The 23,353-nt window shown below is 41.6% G+C and overlaps 1 protein-coding gene across 1 annotated transcript in view; it reads left to right on the forward strand.

Moving 5' to 3' along the window:
• The window catches only part of lamp1a (lysosomal associated membrane protein 1a), a 37,405-nt gene that overhangs the window by 943 nt on the left and 13,109 nt on the right, over window positions 1-23,353 (forward strand). The window contains exons 2-5 of the mRNA XM_043700240.1: window positions 9,485-9,603; window positions 13,842-14,055; window positions 15,178-15,339; window positions 15,451-15,647. Coding sequence (XP_043556175.1) covers window positions 9,485-9,603; window positions 13,842-14,055; window positions 15,178-15,339; window positions 15,451-15,647 — 692 coding nt within the window. The remainder of the gene's footprint in view (window positions 1-9,484; window positions 9,604-13,841; window positions 14,056-15,177; window positions 15,340-15,450; window positions 15,648-23,353) is intronic.

A 23,353-nucleotide genomic window follows, 5' to 3' on the forward strand; every position in this document is an offset into this window, starting at 1 on the left:
AATGAGGAGGTCTGAGCCCTGGGGGGGGGGTGGAAGAGAGAGAATGAGGAGGTCTGAGCCCTTTTGGGGGGAAGTTCATCTCACCCTGCGGGGTGAGTTTGGTGGAGGGGAGGGGGCAATGGTGGAAGGTGATTCCTCGTCTGGGAAGGTGGGGGATGCACTGAAGTGATTCTGTTCCCTGGAGTTTGAACGGTGATGAAAGTGTTCCCTCACCTGGGGACAAGGGTACCATGGGAAATGTGGAGAACTGGGGGTGGTGAGAGGCAGAGATCCCTTGCCCTGTTGTCAGGGTGTTAGTTGGAGAGGGGGACTTCTCTCACATGGGTGGGGTGAAGTGAATCCCTCACTTTGGGATGTTGAGTGGTGGTAGGAGAAGGGGTAAAACCTTCACCGGTTGGGGTGGAAATTGTTGGTGGGAGGTGAGGACAATGGGGAGAGATCTCATGTCTGGTTGTGGGGTTTGGAGGGGGTGTGATGGAGGGTTTGGGGAGAGGTGAGGACTTTTATATCTTGGGGGATGGAGAGAATGAAATTTCACATCTGGGAAGGGATGATGCATGTGAATCCACTCACCCATGGGTGGGAAAGGTGATACCTCGAGGCTGGTGTGGGACCAGGGGATTACTCATTCCTGATAGGGGCAGAGGAGATTTCGCTCTCTCACTAGTTTGGTGCAGTTTGTGGGTGCTTGGGGCATGGTGGGTGGGTAGTGGTGTGCACAAGAAGAGGGGTTTCTTACATTGTTATTTTGTAGTAGGATGGGGGGAGGTCAAGTGACGTGTGTGGGTTTCCCCCATATCCAGGATAGTATAACAATCCTGAGGCTTGGTTTGGATACTAGGTAAAAACAAGGACTGTGGAAGCTGGAGTCTCGATTAGAGTGGTGCTGGAAAAGCACAGCAGGTCAAGCAGCATCAGAGGAGCAGGAAAATTGACGTTTCGGGCAAAAGCCCTTCACCAGGAATAGAGGCAGGGTGCCTGCGAGTGGAGAGATAAATGAGAGGGGGTGGGGAGAAAGTAGCAAAGAGTACAATGGGTGAATGGGGATGAAGGTGATAGGTCAGAGAGGAGGGTGGAGTGGATAGGTAGAAAAGAAGATAGGCATGTAGGACAGGTCATAGGGATGGTGCTTGGGGACAGGCCTTGGTATGAATATCCCCAAGTAACTGATTTAATTTTGTGGAGCAGTGGGATGTGGGTTCTAGATTTGTACCTTGGAGTGTGTAGCATCTGGTGTAATGGATCGCAGGGTTGGGGACACCACCCTGCCTTCTGGTTGTTAACATTTACCATCGCAGGTCAACTATTTGGCTCATTTAATTTACTGTTAATACCTTGTCCTTTTCTTTCTTCCACTTTGCACTCAACTGCATTCCTTGGTTCCTCTTGTGCTTTTAACACAAATTTAACGTAAACTAATTGAACTTGTTAGCTTTCTGTTCTGTGATTAATTTCTAATCTTTTTTCCTTTTTGATCTCCGTTTTCTAGTTTATTTCAAAGTGAGAACATTCTGAAAGTTGTTTCTCTGTGGAGTTGTCATTTATATAAACTGAGTATCCACTAATAACAGACCTGGATGCTGTTAAGTATGCAATTGGTAACTGCATGTCAGGCATTTGTGGATTTGTCACCCACTGTAAGCAGACTTCTCAATAAGTAACATCATACCATGCTTTCACAAGCATGTGAGGTGTTGCCAGTATAATGGTCGTAATTCTTTATGCGGGATTTTATCAGAGGCTTTCTGAAAATCCTAATATACTGCATCCACCGGTTATATCCTCAGTAAAATTAATAGGTTTGTCAAACATGATTTCCTCCTTATAACTTGTTAGGTTCTTTTCCAGAGGTTTCTCACACAAGATGCAATTTGCATAAACTAACTGCTTGCAAAAGTTGGTGTATTAAAGCTTGGACAAGCTAGGTGACACCCTTTGACCCTCTTCGCAGGAAGGCGAGGTAGAATCAAAGTGAGTCCCTAACCAAGGAAAATACATCTTTTTAATATATAAGGTCAGTTGGCCATGCTTACAGATACTCTGGCCACTCCCCCATAGTCACATGCCACTCAAGACCATCTTGAATCACTCCCTCACAGCCACATGTAACGTGGTAACGTTACATGGTACAATGGTAGGATGAGATCATCCTCAGATAATATAAATCCCTAATCTTCGGGAATCACTATGCAAACTATTTCCTGACTCAGTGATTCCCCAAGACAATGCAGGTGCATTATTCCTAGCTTTAGGGAATGGCTAGAAAACATTTCTGGATGGAAGAGATTGAATGGTAGCTTAATTTGATAATAGGGGGAGTAGTAGCAAATGACTAATTGAAATGGGGGTCATTCGCATTCTTGCATGAATGTCTTCCCCACCCACTTCCAGAATGTTCACATAGTGCAATTTAACTCTTTAATATTACATTAACATCCAGAGAGAGATTCCCAATTAATCTTTTAATATTACATTCCTCCCTTTTGTCATTCCATGATAAGCACCTTGATGAAACTGCCAGCTTTATTAAGAATCTTACTGCCAGTGTTTAAGCAAGTTACTGATACACAACATCTAATGATTATAACAACAAAAATTACTAGTCCATGCAGTAAATAGAATTTGCAGAAGCCTCCCACATGGGGGGGAAAAAGTTCACCATTAAAGTTCTTAAATCTAAATCCACAGTCCTTAGTGACCACTCCATCCCCTCCAAGTTGAGTGGAAACGGGCCAGTTATCCAAACTCCTTCAGTAAAGTCCAACCTGAAAACAAGATCCAGTCTGTCCTTGCGTCTCTCTACAGAGAAATCTAAATTCTTGGATAAGGGCAATTGAATGCTTCACAAAACTGAAGAGACTTCCATCCTTGTGGAGATGCTTCAGATGGAGGATACCAGCGCAATTAAAATATGTTCTCCAAATGAAATTTCACAAATAAAACAGTCGGAATTGCAGTGGCAACTTTGGTAGAGATCAACTTTCTTTGGCCCCCTTCATATTGCAAATTCAATAAAGTCCCAACAGTAATTGAAAGAATTGAAACAGCTTAGTCTCAAGTTCTAACATTCTCTAAAAATCTTGACAAAACATCAAACTTGCTTTCTTTTTGTGAACGCTGCATGAAAAACACAGCAGCAAAGATATAACACAATACTCACCTGGCCGAAGCATGACCACTGACACAATAGTTTTTTTTATATAGACAATAGGTGCAGGAGTACGCCATTCTGCCCTTCGAGCCTGCACCACCATTCATTATGATCATGGCTGATCATCCTCAATCAGTATCCTGTTCCTGCCTTATCTCCATAACCCTTGATTCCACTATCCTTGAGAGCTCTATCCAACTCTTTCTTAAATGAATCGAGAGACTGGGCCTCCACTGCCTTCTGGGGCAGAGCGTTCCACACACCCACCACTCTCTGGGTGAAGAGGTTTCTCCTCATCTATGTCCTAAATGGTCTACCCCTTATTTTTAAGCTGTGTCCTCTGATTTGGGACTCGCCCATCAATGGAAACATGTTTCCTGCCTCCAGAATCTTATACGTCTCAATCAGATCGCCTCTCAGTCTTCTAAACTCAAGGGTATACAAGCCCAGTCGCTCCAATTTTTCAACATAAGATAGTCCCACCATTCCAGGAATTGACCTCGTGAACCTACGCTGCACTCCCTCAATAGCCAGAATGTCTTTCCTCAAATATGGAGACCAGAACTGCACACAATATTCCAGGTGCGGTCTCACCAGGTCCTGTACAGCTGCAGAAGAACCTTTTTGCTCCTATACTCAGTTCCTCTTGTTATGAAGGCCAGCATGCTATTAACTTTCTTCACTACCTGCTGTACCTGCATGCTTGCCTTCATTGACTGGTGTACAAGAACACCCAGATCTCTTTGTACTGCCCCTTTACCCAACTTGACTCCATTTAGGTAGTAATCTGCCTTCCTGTTCTTGCCACCAAAGTGGATAACCGTACATTTATCCACATTAAACTGCATCTGCCATGCATCTGTCTACTCGCCTAACCTGTCCAGGTAACCCTGTAATTTCCTAATATTTCCCCCTGCCACACAGCTTTGTATCATCAGCAAACTTGCTAATGCTACAATTAATACCATCTTCGATATCAATATATATTGTAAAAAGCTGCGGTCCCAGCACTGATCCCTGCGGTATCCCATTGGTCACCGCCTGCCATTCCGAAATGGAGCCGTTTATCAGGCAGTGTAGAATTTTAAACAAAGCAGGGGCTCAAGATACTCAATTTGTTTTAAGGTTACAAGTTTGATAATTTTAAAAAGGACATAATGTTGTACAATTTCAGTGTGAAAACAAAATCTGCCCCATTACATAACCCACAAAGCACATTGAATTGAGATCCTAATTCAAATAAGGCAACTCAGTTACCAAAAAGAATTTTCTGAACCAGAATTTTAACAAACCAAAATATTTAAATATCAAACACTCTCAGCATGGCACTATCTACAATGAAAACTCCTTTTCCACTTTGCTGCTCACTAGGACCCTAACCCCTTTTCTTACTCTATATGTCTGAGCACTCTAACCCCGACTAAGCCCTGGTGTGCGAGTTAGCTCAAAGGTTCCGTCGCCGCCGAGTCTCAGGAGACTAGGAGTCGACTGAGTGGTAGGCTTAGAGAGAGATCAAGGTGAACCTTGATCTTAAATTCACAGTCCTTACCTTGTGGACCCTTCCATCTCACGCAACCAACACACAATTGATCGCTTATTCAGTCCACCTTGGAATCCCACTGCTGCCACCATATTCAATCCACCTTTTCCAGAGGTTTCACACAAGATTCAATTCGCACACACCAACTTCTGCAAACAGTTAAAGTTTATTAAAGCTGGTACAAGCTAGGTGACCCCTAAAGACCCTCTTTGCAGGTACGTGATGTCAAGTCAAAGTGAGGCTCTGAACAAAGCAAATACATCTCATTTATTCAGGTCAGTTGGTCATGCTTACAGATACTCTGGCCACTCCCCCATAATGACATGCCACTCAAGACAGTCCCGAGTCACATGTTAACCCAGGTACAATGGTAGTATGAGATCATCCTCAGTGCAGTTTAACTCTTTAATATTACATTAATGTTCGGAGAGGTATTCCCATTTAATCTTTTAACATTACAAACTTTGTTGACTTTGTCTAAATTGGGAGATTTATTCTGAGTGTCTTGACATCGCACCCTTTTTGGAATAGATTCTTTACATTTTAACTACAGTATTATCCGCGGATTTGGTTTTCACTCTTTTAGTTTACCGCTACTTGAAAATATTACATGGAACATGCCAAGTGGTTTTATTCTGTCTGGTGGTTACCTATTCCATCTCTGTGCATTCTTTAATTGCAATGTGAGCACCTTGCTATCCATGTTGTCCATGATTTTCTCAGCCTTGCAGATGCTCCACAGTGACTCCAGCCACTGCTCCAGATTCAAAAGTTTGAGTGGCTTGCACTTCGTCACCATGGTCACTGCTAATGTTGACTTCCCATATGGTATAGGAGGAGCATTCTACAAAGCTGAGGTGCTTTGCCATGACAGTCCTAAATTGTTGCCTTTATATTTTCTTCCTGTAGGTTGAAGAATATTAAATGGAGTAGGTGTTTTGCCTTAACAATTACCTTTTAAATACAATTAATCTAAATGGAAGACTAATTTGTACTTTAAAGATTGGAAAGTATAATTATTACCTTGTTCTACCAAGATCGCTGCTCGTCTTGCAGTATCTCCCAGACTCACTAGATCAACTTGTGTTTTCCTTTGCATGTTTACAGAAATCAACCTTCTTGTGCAGGTTGTACCCTGTTGTCTCTCCTTGGGGTGACCAAGACCTTTCCTTTTTCTTTGTGCTGTCATGTTTTATTTTTCGTTCGAGTATGATCATCTCTGGTTCTACACCAGCTCTCAGATGGCTCCCCTTCTCGTGCTGTTTTTAAGTTCTTGAGCACCTTCCCTATGGTGATGCCTTCAAGTGCCTTCATGTTAATTGGCTATTCACAGAAGTGAAAATTTTCTTCTAAACCACTAGTTTGAGGACTGGAAAGGTGTCCTATTCTCCTTTAGTACCTGGAAAATGTAAACTGATCTTTGTTAGTTGAACATGTGCTTTAATTTTAGTTGGTCAATGTCAGAGGTAAATAAGAAATTGTGGTAGGAGGAAGCCATTTGGCTAGCTGACCCTGCTCCACCATTTGCTGAGATCAAAGCAACTTTAGTTGAGTCCTTAACTTCACATTGCTGTCTTTCTCTTTCTATTAATCCCCCCTCCCTAACCTATTCAATCTATTTCTGCTATCCTGTGGGTGTACTTGCTGCTTATTTCAGTGGAAACCTTTCAGCTTTTCATGGCAGGGATGCTAATTGTAGAGTTCATGTTTGCAAAACATTTTGGCGGACAAATTTCCAAAACTGCTTTCCACATTCTTGGACATTATGGCTGGAGGATGTCACTCCTTCCCACCTGTACTGACATTGTTCTCTAGCACTGTCAAAATGTCTGTGTGTCATAATGTCAAATTGTCATTGGTATTATGCTCAGGCATACATATCACACCATAAATTTCTCCAGGAAGAAAGTGAGGACTGCACATGCTGGCGATCAGAGTCATGAAGTGGGGTGATAGAAAAGCACCGATTCCTGAAGAAGGGCTAATGCCCGAAACGTCGATTCTCCTGTTCCCTAGATGCTGCCTGACCTGCTGTGCTTTTCCAGCAACACATTTCCATCTCTGATCTCCAGCATCTGCAGACCTCACTTTCTCCTCCTGATGGAAAAGCACTTTCAGGTCAGGCAGCATTTGATGATCAGGAGAGTCGACATTTCGGACATAAGCCCTTCTTCAGAAATGTTATCCCATTCCTGATGTAGGAGTTATGCCTGAACTGTTGACTCTCCTGCTCTTTGGATGCTGCCTGACCTACTATGCTTTTCCAGCACCACACTTTTTGAAATAAATTTCTCCAGTCAAGTACTGGAAAGATTAAAGCTATCCTGCTCAGCATCTGCTTGGGTGCTGATTCCCCTACGTTTGTCTGGTTACTCTATGCAGAGCTAATTTTTTTAATATATAGAATCCCGACAGTGTTAATAGGCTGTTCGGCTCAAAGTCCACACCTACCCTCCGAAGAGTATCCCATCCAAATCATTCCCCCTTACTCTTTTACCCCTGACTGATGCACCTAACCGACACATCCCTGGACACTATGGGCAATTTAGCATGGTCAATTCACCTAACCTGCACATCTTTGGATTGAGAGGGGAAACTGGAGGACCCAGAGGAAACCCATGCAGATATGGGGAGGCTGTGCAAACTCCCTAGAGAAGTTGCCCGAGGCTGGAATCGAGCCCGGGTCCCTGTCCTCTGATGCAGCAGTGTTAACCACTGAGCCACTATGCTGCTCGTTGCAACTCTTCCGTGAATTGTTGATCTTGTGTAAGCAAAGCCCGCTTGCTTTTATCTCCTGTAGTAACATAGTCCTCATTTTAACTGCAATACATATCCATGCTTTTGTTACCTGTAGAGTGTATTTTTCTATTCTTCTTAATCTCCTGAACTCAGTCCTACATGAGTTGGAGCCATTCAAACTCTGCCTACATTATAGAGTTCTACTTCTCTAACTGCCAATGGTATAGTATTCTTAAGTAACTGAATTTCAAATCCTTGCACAGTATTAGAATCTGTCTTTAACCATCCTACCTGTTCAACTTCATCCAGAGCGACATCCTAACCTGTGCCTCCAGTTCAGATTCTTATCTTCATTTCACTATTAACATTCGGAAAACGCCGTCATCTATCTGGGACTTACTGTTTTGAGCATTCACTAAATCCCGCTGCTTTGCACCTGTCCTGCACAATGAGATGCTTAAACTTGGCAATCTTATAATATTTTCTTCCTTGGAAAGTTGCTTTCGATTCCTCTGTTAAAGACCTAGTACAATTATGATTTGTTCCCTTTTGGGAGCATGAACAGTCTTTTTAAATAGTATCTTCAAGGAAGCTTCTGTGACTAACCTTGCATTTGTCACTGGTTCATCTTTTTCTTTTTTATGTTGTTCCCACTTTTATATCTTTTGATTTATAGTGTTTTCATTGTTTCCATGTACTACTTACTGCAGAGCATTAGTTTGAGAGTTGTCTTCTGACAAACAGTACAATTCCACTTGGGGACTAATTGACTGTTACCTACAGCAGCTTAGTTTTATAAACCCTTTCATATAATAAGCCATCCCCAAGGGCATTGCACGAACATAATAAAACATGTCACTGAGCCACAGAACGTATTAGGTCAAGACATTGGGTTATATGGTGTAGCTTATAGAAAGAAAACAAGGTAGGAAGCAATTCTAGACCTCAGGTCTAAGCAGAAAAAGCCGCAGCCACCAAAGATTGAATGGTTAAAATTGGGGTGCCCAAAGTCCAGAATTAGATGAGAGCACATAGTTACATAGAATACATAGAAGAATACAGCGCAGTACAGGCCCTTCGGCCCTCGATGTTGTGCCGATCCAAGCCCACCTAACCTACACTAGCCCACTATCCTCCATATGCCTATCCAATGCCCGCTTAAATGCCCATAATGAGGGAGAGTCCACCACTGCTACTGGCAGGGCATTCCATGAACTCACAACTCACTGAGTAAAGAACCTACCCCTAACATCTGTCCTATACCAACCCCCCCTTAATTTAAAGCTATGCCCCCTTGTAATAGCTGACTCCATACGTGGAAAAAGATTCTCATTGTCGATCCTATCTAAACCCCTAATCATCTTGTAGTTCCATTCCCATTCCTGAACAGAGAGAGATAACAGACCTAGGGTAGGGCAAGACCATTGGAGGTATTTGAAAACGTGATGAGGATTTTAAAATCCAGAAGTTGTTTGATTGAGAGTCAGTGTATATCAGTGAATGCAGAGCTGATGAGGGAACAAGATTTGTGGCACACTATTGGATGATATCAAGTCTACCAAGAGTATAATGTGATTATCAGCAGGCATGTATTGGAATAATTGAGTCTCTAGTTATTGAAGGCATGGATAAAGATTACAACAAATATTGCTAAGGCCGGTAAAATTTTGTGACATTAGAGGTAGAAATAGGTGGACTTCATGATTCTGTGACTGAGGTCAGAGGTTCATCTTGGGATCAGGTATTATACCAAGCTTATGATTAGACTGATATTGTCTTAAAACTGTTGCCAGGGAAAGGGATGGAGTCAGTAGCTAGAAAACATAGTTTGTAATGGAGACTAAAACATTTTCAGTACTCCTAATATTTATTCAAAGGAAATTTTTGTTTATCTTTTTATTGGATATTGGATAAGCAATCTGATAATTTAGTAATAGTGGTAGCATCCAGAAAGTTAGGGGTGAAATTGAACATAGTTTCCATGGAGTACAGGTATCAGCAACTAGTGAGTGCTTCAATGTTTTCCTTTGTTCAAAATTGAAATTTTTTTGCAGGTTTTGTACAGATTGCATTATCAAAGAGATTTGAAGTGAAAAGTGGAAATCAAACGTGCTTGCTAGCTGAATTCTCAGCCAACTTTTCAGTCAGCTATAATACCACAGCTAAAAAGGGGGTAAGTAAAATAATTGCTTCTGTAGTGCGAAGTCTCAGTCAAGCAGGTGAATGATTATAATTCACCTCTAGTAGTCACCCATGCAAGATATACCAAAAATGTTCTGATAAAAAGAAAATTAATTTGATTTTGTCGGTTCTAATGTCAATATGGAGTAATGTCCCATGCTTTCAGAACATGGGTTTGGACTTAAACATTACCCAGTACTGAAGATTAAAAATCTCGTACTTAAATTGCAGTTCAACTTGTTGAAATACCCTTGACTTGCTGAACTATTGTTTTTACTATTCAGTTACTGTAGCTCTCCCCAGTTATTTATTGCTTTTTTGAAATATTAACAGGAACCAATGACTATCAGCTACAGGGCAGTCCAGTTCGTCATATTGATCTGTCTTTTAACTGTACAATTTTTCTCTTTCATTTCCTTTACCTGATTCCCTCCTCCTGTGTTCACATTCTTGGGGATAGAATGCATTCCAAATATTAATCAGCTCATCTTAAATTTCTGCTTCTGATCGTTACCTATTCAGCTGTCATCTTTACTTGCTCTTATCTAAGCCCATTATAATTTTACACCCCTTAACAAAATATCCTCTTGGCCGTCTCTGTCCTTAAGAGTAGCAGTTGCACCTTCTCAAGTCTGTTAATGAAATTGGAATCTTTAACCCTAGATTAATTCAAGTGAATCTCTTCTGTCTCCAATCCCTTTTGTGTCCTGTTTGAAGTGTGGTGCAAAGAACTGGATAAAGTAATTTAGTGTAACCTTCTCCCTTTTCTGTACCTTATAAAGCTGAGGTGCAGTGTGCTTTGTTAATTGCTTTGTTACCTTTGGAGGTGAATCTGGGCAAAATATGTTTTGCTACACCTATCTCCAGCTCCAAATGTTGCTCCACAACATGAATCTCCAAGCATTGGAAATTGTACAGTGGAGGACAGCCAAGTGAGGTTGTGCTGAAATGCTGGTTAGGCCTCAAAAGAGTGCTGTGTGCAGATCTGGTCACCACATTATGGGAATATATTCTTGCACTAGAGAAGTTACAGAGGAGAATTATCAAGATTCTGCATGGGCTGGAGAATCTGAGCTGAGGAAAGACTGAGTAGGCTGGGGTTGTTTCAATAGTGTAGCGAAGTTTGAGGGAGGACCTAATAGAGTTAGGCAAGAGTAAGGCACACTTGATGAAGCATGGCACAAGACAAAGCGCAGCAGGTTAGGCAGTATCTGAGGAGCAAGAGAGTCAAGGTTTTGGGCAGAACCTTACTTCGGGTCTGGGGGAGTGCGGATGGAATGGGGCTTAGAGATAAATGGGGGGTGGGGTGGAGCTATGGGAAAGGTAGGTGGGGTGGCGATAGGTGAACAAAGGTAGGAAATGATGGTGGGAAGTAAGGAGTGGATAAGTGGGAGAGAAGATGGACAGATAGATTAGGCCAAGAAGGCAGATCTGAGTTGGAGGCATAGACCTGGGATGGGAGATATGGAAACTGGTGAATTCAATGTTCATGCCATGAGGTTGTAGGTTCCCAAGGCAGAAGATGAGGTGTTCCTCTTCAGGTTTGCAGGTGGCCTTGTGTAGGCATTAGAGGAGGCCCAGAATGGATATGTTCTCGGGACCGAGAGGGGGAGTTGAAGTGGATGGACACAGTGAGGTGGGGTTGGTTGGTGCGTACAGACCAGGTATGTTCCCTGAACTATTCTGCAAGTTTGCGCTCTGTCTCGGTGATGTAGAGGAGATCACATTGAGGGCACCAGATGTAATAAATGATCTTTGTTAACCTGCCCCAGTGGGCCGAATGGCCTGTACTATTAATGCCAAAGAGATGGAGAGGAAAATAAGAAAAGTACATTTTTTTAAAAATCTGTTGTAAGATCTGAAAGAAAGAGCTTACGTACTTGAATGAGTGGCAGATGAAGTTTAATTTAGATAAATGTAAGGTGTTGCATTTTGGGAAAGCAAATCTTAGCAGGTCTTATACATTTAATGGTAAGGTCCTAGGGAGTGCTGCTGAACAGAGACCTCGGGATGCAGATTCATAGATAGGATAGTGAAGAAGGCATTTGGTGTGCTTTCCATTATTGGTCAGAGTATTGAGTACAGAGGTTGGGAAGTCATGTTGCAGCTGTACAGGACATTGGTTTATGGAAGATTGCTTGCAATTCTGGTCTCCTTCCTATCGGACAGATGTTGTGAAATTTGAAAGGGTTCAGAAAAGATTTATGAGGATTTTGCCAGGGTTGGACAACGACCTGATGAAGGGGCAGTGCTGTAAAAACTAGTGCTTCCAAATAAATCTGTTGGACTATAACCTGGCATTGTGATTTTTAACTTTGTACACCCCAGTCCAACACCGACCCCTCCAAATCATATCATAATTTAGAAAGTCTTCCTGTATTTTTTACCAAAGTGGATAGCTTTACATTTGTCCACATTATACTTTATTGATTATCCATTTGCCCACTCACTTGCCAAAATCACATTGAAGCATCTCTGCATTCTCCTTACAGTTCACCCTCCCAGCCGGTTGTGTTGTCTGCAAACTTGGAAATATTTCATTTAGTTCTTCCATTGTTAAGTTCTTTTCCCTGAGATCCTTACACACTTGATGCAACTGCAAAAGCCAACGTCTGTGAACAAGCAAAATTTATTAAGTACAGTACAGTACAAGCTTCGGAGAAACCCTGAACACTCTTCACCATACTTGCAAAGCATATCCAGGGAAGATCTCTGAACAAGGGAAACAGTCCTTCCTTTATACAAAATCTTTACATCACAGTCAGTAATGCCCACAAGACAACACCCAGCCACTCCCTCTCAGTCGCATGCCACTCAAGGCACAATGCAGTGACCACATCATCTCCAGAAACAATGTAATGCAAATCATCCCTTCATAGCCAGATCTGGCATGAATTGTATTTTTTTTATAACTACGGGGTGCAGTCATAATTTCTATTGCAGTGTTCCAACTGACTTCTGACTAGGTGGTGATGATGCAAATGGCTCTGAATGGCCATATGTTAATAGATCTGAATAATAGGAGATGATGGTGTAAATTTCTTACAATGTATCTGTACATCAGAGGCATCCCACCCTAGCCTTTGAGCATCCAATTTCCTGCAGGTCAGCAGAGCAAACCAACCCTTATTAATATCACACCATCTAAATTGTTAATATACATTGTTCATTAGGCATCTCAATATTCAGTTATCAATTAAACGGCATTATGGTGTGCATTGCAGGGTAACTGAGAAATGCTTGGTAACCAGAACTGAAATTAGTGCTTCTTTATGATAGATCAGTTATTGGTTAAACGGCGTTATAACAGATAACCAGCACTCATAAATTACTGCTCGTTTACAATCAGATCGATTATCCGAACAAAATACTCCCCAGCCATCTCGTTCGGATAATTGAGATTCTACTGTAGTTGGAGTCCTAGTGATTCCCTGCCTCTTGCAAAAAAAAATGTTTACTCCTACTCTTTTTTTTGCCTGCCAGACACTTCTCCAATCAATGTCAGTACATTACCTCCAATCCAACGTGTTTTAATTTTGTATGCTAATCTCTCATGTGGGATCTTATGAAAGCCTTCTGAATAATTCGTATCGATTAGCTTCCCCTTAACTCATCTGGTATCATCCACCAAAATTTCCAATGATTTGTTGAGCATAATTTCCCTTTTGTAAATCCATGCTGATTTGCAATCCTCTCACATGTGGACTTGATTTGATTTTTGGTTTATTATTGTCACGTTTACTGAGATATAGTGAAAAGTATTGTTTTGCGTGCTAGCTTGACAAATTATACCTTGCATAAGTACATAAGGATCGTAGAACAGAATGCAGAATATAGTGTTGCAGTTACGTAGAAGATATAGAGAAAGATCAACTTTAAAATATGAGGTCCTTTCATAAATCTGATAACAGCAGGGAAGAAGCTGTTCTCAAGTCTTTTGGAGTAAAGTTTTCTAACTTCAGTATGTTTCATTTTTTAATTATGAATAAAGAAATTAAGCAGGTATAGAAATTAAATTAGTAAATTAATATTCACTACAAAGTGAGTGTCTAAAAGTTGCTGTAATAGCTTCACAAAGCAAAATTCATAAAAAAAAATGCACAATAATGAATGTGTTTTCCAGACAAATTTGATACAGAGGATTGAACTGTCATTTATGCAGAACTGTTTGCTAAATGGTTTTAATGCTTGCAGAGTTGTCAAATATGTATAACTGTTCTTCTGTTCCAGGTCACAGTTTTGTTCTCTCTCTCAAAGGATGCACATGTAGACAAACGCAGTAATTGTAATAATATGACTGCACCAGTACTGGTAGTCAGTTTTGGGGATGGTCATTCTCTTAGCATGAACTTCTCAAGGCACAACGGATCCTACAAAATGGACGTACTGACTGTTGGTTTCAATGAGAGTGATGACGCACATTTCCCAAATGCAAGTTGGAAAGGTAAGTTACAGTCTGAGTGCTTCAGAGAGCATTGTCTCATACTAAGTTTGCTGACAGTCACATGCCTATTAGCTGTGCCAGAGTGGGCAATATCCTGATTTCAAAAATTAAGGAAGGGTAGTGGTGTTTGAGACACCATTATAAAGTTAAAATGCCAGATTTAAACATAGCAAATAGACTGATTTTAAATTGAACAATATTGAATGGCAAAACATCAGTTATCCTACTGAACATATATTGTAGATTAAGAGGATGTGGAATGAAAGTTAATTTGTAGACTGCGTATTCAGTCTCAAGAATGCTGTCTGTAAACAGTGGTAAAAGGGTGCTGAAATTAGTGAGGTCACGACGATAGTACTACAGAGGAACCTCGATTATCTGAACAAGATTGCAAGGTCCCGATGCTTGGCTGATCTGTGTTATCTGAACATTCGATTATCTGAGCAAAATACACCCTGTCTGTGCCGTTCAGATAATCGAGGTTCCTCTGTATATAAAACTTCTGAATCCTTATTTAAGGAGGGATCAACTTACATGGAAGCAGTTCAGAGAACGTTTGATGTGTTGTCTTATGAGGAGAGATTGAGCAGCTGTGCTTCCATTTGGAATTGAAAAGAATAAATGGTGATCTTAGTGAAACAAAGGGTGTTGATTGTGTGGATTCTGAGTGGTGTTTCCTTGCTTGAGGGATCTAAAATTAGGGATACTTAGAAAATAATGAGTCTCCTTTCGGGTTGCTGTTCTTTGGCATTCTCCACACAAGACAGTGGTTGAGGTGAGTGACGTAAAATATTCAAGGTTAATTTTGATCTCAAGGGGAATCTAGGATGAGGGAGCAGTCAGGAAAATGGAATTAAGGCTGCAGTCAGATTAGCCATGATCTTATTGAATGGCCTACTTCCGTTTCTTATGTAAGTGAGTATATAAGCTTTTAAAGTCGGAAATTATGTAAACCTTGCCAGTGTTGATTGGGGCAGTTGAAGGACATTGAATCAAATTCAATAATGTTCCTTTTGGAACAAAGTCATTTTCCACTGATTGGAATGTTACGATTTGGTAACATTGTGATTTCCATAATTGTATGAAGTTATTTCTAAGTTGCTGTTTTGAAAATCTTTCCAGATATTTTGGTAGCATTTTCAATGTCTGCAGATATCAGTGCAAAAATGAACACAACATACAAGTGTACAAGTGATTCTACAGTGCAAATGGAAAATGTAAACGTAACTTTGAGTCATGTCCGATTGGAAGCTTTTCCACCAAACAACAATTTCAGTAAAACTGGTAGGTATATTTAGCTTTGACAGAATATGGAAGCTTTCAACTAGTTGATGTTTTGAGACAGTTGAATTTTTTCATTGTATTTATTTACAACCAGATTAATTATGTTTTTAGAAACTATATGCCATGCTGATACACCTCCAACTGCATCTACTACAACTCTGGTTACCACCCTGGCTCCAACAACAGTGCCACCTCCAACACCAAATCCAATTTCAGGAGCATATAATGTCACCAATAGCAATGGCACTTGCCTGCTTGCAAAGATGGGACTACAGATCAACATTACATATACAGCCCCAGATAATAAGGTAGTCAACTTAATTCTTTATACTTGAAGTGCAAATAAGAACTATTTCTGTGTTCTATCAGTGTTGTTTTGAAAAGAATTGTTTCATAAACGTGGGATTGAATGTGGTATGATCAAGCTCCAGCATGGGCACTGCATCAGTCAAATTGTGTTTTTTTTTAATTCAGTGTGTGGGAATTACTGGCTAGGCCTGCATTTATTGCCCATTCCTACTTGCCCTTGAGGATATTGATAAGCTGCCTCCTTGAATTTCTGCAGTTTTTTTTAGTGCAGAGACACCTATAATGTTATTAGGAAGTGAATTCCAGAATCAACAGTGATACTGAAGGAATGGTGGCATATTTTTAAAAACTCTGAGTGGCTTGGAGGAGAACTTGCAGGTGGTGCTGTTCCTATTTGTCTGTTGTCCTGTCCTTCTAGATGTTGGTGGTCAGGTATTTAGAGGGTGTGTTGAATAAACTTGATGAATTTCTGCAGTGCATCATTTTTGGGGTGAGCATTGCTGACTTGGCTAGCATTTATTGTCTGACCTGAGTAGCGCTTGAGACGGTGGTGGTAAGCTGTTTCTTGAACCGCTGCAGTCTGTGATGTAGGTAGACCCACAGTGATATTAAGAAGGGAGTCCAGAATTTTGATGCAGTGACAATGAAGGAATGGCGATTATATTTCCGAGTCAAGACAGTGAGTGGACTAGGACAGTACCCTGAGGAACATCTGTAGAGATGTCCTGGTGCTGAGATGATTGACTCCAATAACCATGAACACCTTGTATTATGCAAGATATGATTTTCCTCTGATTCCCATTGATTTCATTTTTGCCAGGGCTCCTTGGTGTCACACTCGGTAAAATGTCAAGCACTGTCACTCTCATTTGAATGCTGGAGTTCAGCTTTTTTGTTCTTGTTTGAACCTAGATTGGCTTGAGGTCAGGTGCTGAGTGGCCCCGGCAGAAACAGCAGTTGCTGAGCAGGTCCTATTGATAGGTGCTATCAGTTCTGTCACTTTACTGACACTCGAGTAGACTGCTGTGGTGGTAATTGGCTGGATTGATTTTGTCTTGCTTTTTGTGTACGAAAAATAAGTGAACAGTTTTGTGGAAGCTAGTTTTCTAGCTATACTGGTTAAAGGTGCAAAAAAATCTGGAGCACACAATTTCTATTAATATTGCCAGAATGTTGTTAAGTGTGTTGCTGGAAAAGCGCAGCAGGTCAGGCAGCATCCGAGGAGCAGGAGAATCGATGTTTCGGGCATAAGCCCTTCTTCAGGAGGGCCTTCCTGAAGAAGGGCTTATGCCTGAAACGTCGATTCTTCTGCTCCTTGGATGCTGCCTGACCTGCTGCGCTTTTCCAGCAACACATTTTTCAGCTCTGATCTCCAGCATCTGCAGTCCCCACTTTCTCCTAGAATGTTGTTAAGGCCCATTATTTTGCAGTATTCAGAGCCTTCAGTCTTTTCTTGAGTGGAGTGAATCGAATGGCTGAAGATTGGCATCTGTGATGCTGGGGACCTCTCGAAGAGGCTAAGATAGATAATCCATTGGGCACTTGTGGCTGAAAATTGTTGCAAATGCTTCAGCCTCACCTTCTGTAAGGATGTGCTGGATTCCATTGGGATATTTGTGGAGCAGTGGTCAGTTGTTTAATTATTCACCACCGTTCACAGTTGGATGTGGCAAGTCTGCAAGCTTGGATCTGATCTGTTGGTTGTGAGATCATTTAGCTCTGTCTATCACTTGCTGCTTCTGCTGTTAGGCATGTAAGTTGCCCTGTTTTGGAGCTTCACTAGGTTGTTGCCTTGTTTGAGTTATGTATAGTGCTGCTGCTATGTATGGTATGTCCCCCTAACTCTTTGAACCATGATTGATCCCCTTGCTTGATGTCAATAGTAGAGTGGGATCTTGCAGATCCTGTTGGAATGCAATTCTGCTGCTGCTGATGGCCTACAGCCCTTCATAGATACCCAGTCTTGAGAGACCAGATATGTTTGAAATCTGTCCCATTGTTAGCGCTGCATATCACAGTGAAGGGTATTATCATGTGAGGTGGGACTTCACCTTCATGAGAACTATGCAGTGGTCACTTAGTGACACCGTCAAGGGGAAATATGGCAGCAGATTGAGTTCAGGTATGCTTTTCCCCTCACCACCTGGCACACACCCAGTCTAGAAGCAAATGTCTGTTAGAATCCACCAAGCTCAATCAAGAATGTTCCTGCTGAACCACTTGGTGGAGGTTGAAATCGTTCACTTTGTGTGTGCATTTGCACCCTTCGTGTATCCTTCAAGTATTCAACATTGAGGAATGCTGGCTCATCAGCTGAGGAAAGACAGTTTATGGTGGTGAGCAGGGGGTCTCCTGCCCATTTTTGACCCAATACCATGAGACAATACCATTGTGCCCTTCCTGGGCACAGCTCTCAAAAACTTCTCCATCCAAACTATTTGAACTTAATAGATTCCAGTGAATATTAGGGAAGTGAAAGTCACCCATGACAACAGCCCTATAATGTCTACGCATTTTCAAAATCTGCCTCCCAATCTGCTCCTCAGTGTCTCTGTTGCTATTAAGGAGCCTGTAGAAAACCCCCAATAAAGCGACTGCTCCATTCTTGTTTCTGACTTTCACCCAGCTAAGCCCTGGGACATCCAACAATCATTCTTGCCCCTGTGATATCCAAGACTCCATAATGGCAACAACATCATAGTTCCAAGTACTGCTCCATGTTCGAGTTTGTCACCCCTATTCCTGATACTACTTGCATTAAAACAGATACATGTCAACCCATCACACTGATTGAACCTTTGCCCTATCGGGTGCTGATCTCCCCCCTCACAGACACACTGCATGCTGTAGCTGGCTGTTCACTACCTACGCCATCATCTGATCTGTAGCTCAGGTTCTGTTCAAGTAAGGAAGACTTTACAGAGTGGGCAGGGCTATTTTGCTGTTGGAGGTCAGTTGAGAGTCCACCGCATTACAGAGGAACCTCAATTATCCAAACGAGATAGGCGGGCACTATTTCATTCAGATAATTGATTATTTGGTTAATTGATTCAATGCCTTTCCTCTGGGAGGTTTGTATTGAATCTAGGCAGCACACCAAATGTGAACAGCCCTCCTCCCACTCTGGAGCAGCTGGAGTGGACACCAACAGTAAGACTGCTGCAGCTGCCTTTGTGGGGTGTGTCTCCAAATAGTGTGCGCACACAACCTTTTACTGCAACTTTTTGACAAGTTTCACCTCTGCCCTGTACAGGACAATGTTGGAATATCTGGGGAATGGGGGGTGTTTAGGTTACACCCCTATGTAGAGCTCCAGGGAAAGTGTGGGGAGAGGGCGGGAGGTCAGTCATTTGGAGGCAGTGCCTGGGCTCTCATCGATGTCCAGGACTGTTCTCAGCAGCATTTCAGTGAGCCGAGATAGTTTTTGATCATTGTAAACAAAAGACGCAATCAGGGTTGAAACAGCTCTTTGATGTAACGTTTCTATCGGGACCTCGATCTCCTTCAGATAATTCGATATTCGGATAATTGATATTCAGATAATCGAGGTTCCTCTGTACTGTGGATATAGAGTCACATATAAGCCAGACCAAGTAAGGAAGCAAGTTTCCTTCCCTGAACGACATGAGTGAGTAGGTATTTCTGACAATTGGCAATGGTTTTGTGGTAATCATTAGACTCTTAATTCTAGGTGTTTACAGAATTCAGATTCCATCTGCCATAGCAGAATTCAAATCAAGGTCCTCAGAACATGAGCTGCGTTTCTGCATTAATAGTTAAGTGATAATATCAGGAGGCCATTGCCGTCCCTGGAAACTCTTGTTGACAATATATATTACTGCTACTGAACATCAGTGGAGGAGCTGAATGTTTGGTGATGTGGTATCAAGCAGAGTGCTGTGTCGTGGATGGCGTCAGGCTTTCAGAGTGTTGTTGGAGTTGCATTCATCTCGGCAGGTGGAGATTATTCCATCACAGTCCTGACTTGTGCCTTGTAGATTTGTTGGAGTCAAGAAGTGTGTTGCTCACTGCAAGGTTCCTGGTCTGTGACCTATTCTTAGAGCCACAGTACTTGTATGATTAGTCCAGTGCAGTCACTGGTTACCCCCAGAATGTCATTGAATGTCAAGGGACAATGTTAGATAGTCTCTTGTTAGAGATGCTCACTGCCTGGCACTTCTGTGGTCTAAATGTTATTTACCACTTGTAATTCCAAGTCTGGATGTTTTCCAAGTCATCCTGCATTTGGGCATGGACTGCTTCAGTATCTCGAGTCATAAATAGTGTTGAACACTGTGCTCTTGTCAGCAAACAGCCCCACTTCAGACCTTATGATGGAGGTCATTGAAGCTATTGAAGACATTTAGGTCAAGGACAGTATCTGAGGAACCCCTGCAGGGATGTCCTGAAGCTGAGATGACTGACATTCAGCAACCATCTTGCTATATGCTCCAGCTTTGCTTGAGCTCCTTGTTCCGCACTCGGTCAAATAGGGCATTTGATGTCAAGGACAGCACCCTCATCTTATGTCTGACAATCAGCTGTTGTGTCCATATTTGGATCAAGGATTTAATGAGGTCGGAAGCTGGCTCTGACAGAACCCAAACTGAATGTCCGTTTATTGCTCAGCAAATACTGCTTGATAGTTCCATTGATATCCTCTTCCAGCGCATTACTGATGCACAAATGTAGACTGATGGAGTAGTAATTGGCTGGATTGGACTTATTTCCTTTTTGTATACAGGACATACTTGAGCAATTTTCCACATGGACAAGTAGATGACCAGGAAAAGACTAGTAGTTATTGACATCTTTAATAAGGGGAATGTCGAATCCACTCCACTCCTTTCACCTCAATGTTAGAATTGATGCCTTTGTAGCCCACCATTTCACAGCAGAACTTCTGTACACCCCACCCACCTGAAAACAAACTGATACCCACACATGCATGCACACTCTTCACATGGGGTCACAAAAAAATCGTAAGGTATTAAAATGGTATCACAATGAGGGAAAAGAATTGAGAAGCACTGCTGAAGTTGCTGGGTTTTTTTTAAAAGAAAGGTTTTAAGGGAGAAATGCTGGAGTGATGTGTAGAAAGTGAAACTCATTGAATTACCTTTTTACAAGAGCTGGTGCAGACTCTGGCCGAATTATTTCCTCCTATGCTGTACTATTGTGATTCTTCATTCTGTACTCCTAATTGGCTGTATGTTCATTCAGGGGTTGTCTGTTCACATTTTATTAGACAGTAATAACTCTGGTTAATTTATTATGTTGATGGACTCTGGCTTTGTTTTCTAAGTGTCCTTTTATTATTTTTGCCATTCCTTGTTTTTGTGTAAATCATTTTTTGTTTAATTATAACTTGTGCTTTTAAGGTTTTAAATAGAATCAGCCCATTTTAATTGAGTTCTTTGAGTCTATGGCCCAAACTGATCCTTTAGGCCCTCTTTAATTTCAATGGAGTGTCCAAAATTCTGTAAACTACCCCACCCTTAGACTTAAGTACAAACCAAAGAAGTTATATTTACAGACCAATTTATAAAACTCAATTACATCACCATTCTTAAATTTAACTCATCAGGCCACAACTCCAGAGGTGTTGGTGGCATAGTGGCAATCTCATTGGATGAAAAATCTTAAGGAGAAACAAGGGACCCTCAGCAAGTCTGGCTACATCTGTGGAAAGAGCAAGAATTATTGTTTGGAGTTTAGTATGACTCTTCTGAGGACACTTCCTCTTCGCCATTCAGAATTCCGTATTCCTAAATACCAGACTCCAATTTAGGAACGTGAGAACTGGTGGTATTTAAATTGAACAAATAAAAACAAGAAGTTTTGAATTTGAAAGATAATCAGCAATGGTCACTCTGAAACTGTCATTGCTTGTCACAAAACCTATGTTTCACTAATGTCCTTCAGGAAAGGAAATAGGCCATCCTTACCTGGTCTGGCCATCATTTGACTCCAGGCCCACATCAATGTGGTTGAGTCTTAAGGGCCAAGCAAACTATTCAGTTTAAGCTTGCAACTCACTGAGACCTTCTCAATGGCAATTAGGGATGGGCACTAAATCACGGCCTAACCAAGGGTATCCACCTCCTATAAAAAGAGCTCAAAATAAATCATCTGATTTCAACTTCACAGTTTCTTGCTGAAATTATCATTGGCAGTATTTATTCACCAAAGTGTTCCAGCCATTGTTCTTTGTTAAAGATAGAGTGCAAGCTGCCAGGGGATGCAATGTTTTCCTTCATGGCTACTGGGCCGAGATTCATTTGTGTTTTATCGAGTCATAGAGATGTACAGCACGGAAACAGACTCTTCAATCCAACTCATCCATGCTGACCAAATATCTTCAATTAATCTAGTCCCATTTACCAGCACTTGGCCCAGATCCCTTTAATCCTTCCTATTCATGTACCCATCCAGATGCCTTTTAAATGTTGTAATTTTCCCAGCCTCCACCACCTTCAGTAGCTTACTTCACACGTGCCACCCTTTGCATGAAAATATTGTCCCCCAGGAGCCTTTTAAATCTTTTCCCCTCTCGCCCTAAACCTATGCCCTCTACTTCTGGACTTCCGCACCCCAGGGAAAAGACTGTGTATTTACCCTATCCATGCCCCTCATGATTTTATTACCTCTGCAATGTCATCCCTAAGCCTCTGACACTCCAAGGAAAACAGCTCCAGCCTATTCAGCTTCTCTCTATAGCTCAAACCCTCCAATCCTTGCAACATCTTGTAAATCTTTTCTGAACCTTTGCAAGTTTTTCAACGTCCTTTCAATGGGAGGAAGACTGGAGTTTACACGCACAATATTCCAAAAGTGGCCTAACCAATGTACAGCTGCAACGTAACTCCTATAGTCAATGCTGTGACCAGTAATGGAAAGCATACTACATGCCTCATTCACTATCCTATCTAACTCTGACTCCATGTTCAAGGAACTATGAATCTGCACATCAAGGTGTTTTTGTTCAGCAACACTCCCCAAGACCTTACCATTTAATGTATAAGTCCTGCCCTGATTTGCCTTTCCAAAATATGGCGCCTCATGTTTACTTCAAATGAGATAGCTATATTTGGTCTTGCCCTTTTGGGAGCCACAGGGACATCTATAACTGTAACAGACAGTTGGATGTACCCTGTGCCATATTGATGACTCTCAATTCATATTTTTAATTTTTGGAGGAAATGGCTAAATCTTTTTCTGAAGGGACAACTAATTTCTCTTTTTAATCAAGCTTCTGTTTGGGTCTCAAATTTGAAACTTAACCCAAATATACGGTTCTGTTCAGAGGTACAAGTCATGACTTTTAGTGCAGAAATCCCTTCTGATCAGTCTAACAATTGATTGTTTGTTGATGCATAATCTTGAATAAAGGATGGCTTGTGCAGATGTATAATTCCAGCGGGCTTTGTCTTATGCCAAGTGCAACAAACAACTCCACAGACAGCCAAGGGAGTTGTTTTCTTTCGCCATCTACCCATGGTGATCGGAAGATTAGCTGCTGCAGTTAGAAATTCATGCTTCTCCCCCTCGTGTGGAAAGAATCTGAGAATAATTGAGTCTGTTTGAGCTATGGCTATAGCAGCATCACATTGAAGTTCTTTACACCAGAATTCTTGGAAATGCCATCATCAAATATTGAAGCATGTGCTTCAGATGTGCAAGTTAGCCTGAAGGTTCTTTTCAA

This window comes from Chiloscyllium plagiosum, chromosome 12, assembly GCF_004010195.1.
Source record: "Chiloscyllium plagiosum isolate BGI_BamShark_2017 chromosome 12, ASM401019v2, whole genome shotgun sequence".
Classification (NCBI taxonomy): domain Eukaryota; kingdom Metazoa; phylum Chordata; class Chondrichthyes; order Orectolobiformes; family Hemiscylliidae; genus Chiloscyllium; species Chiloscyllium plagiosum.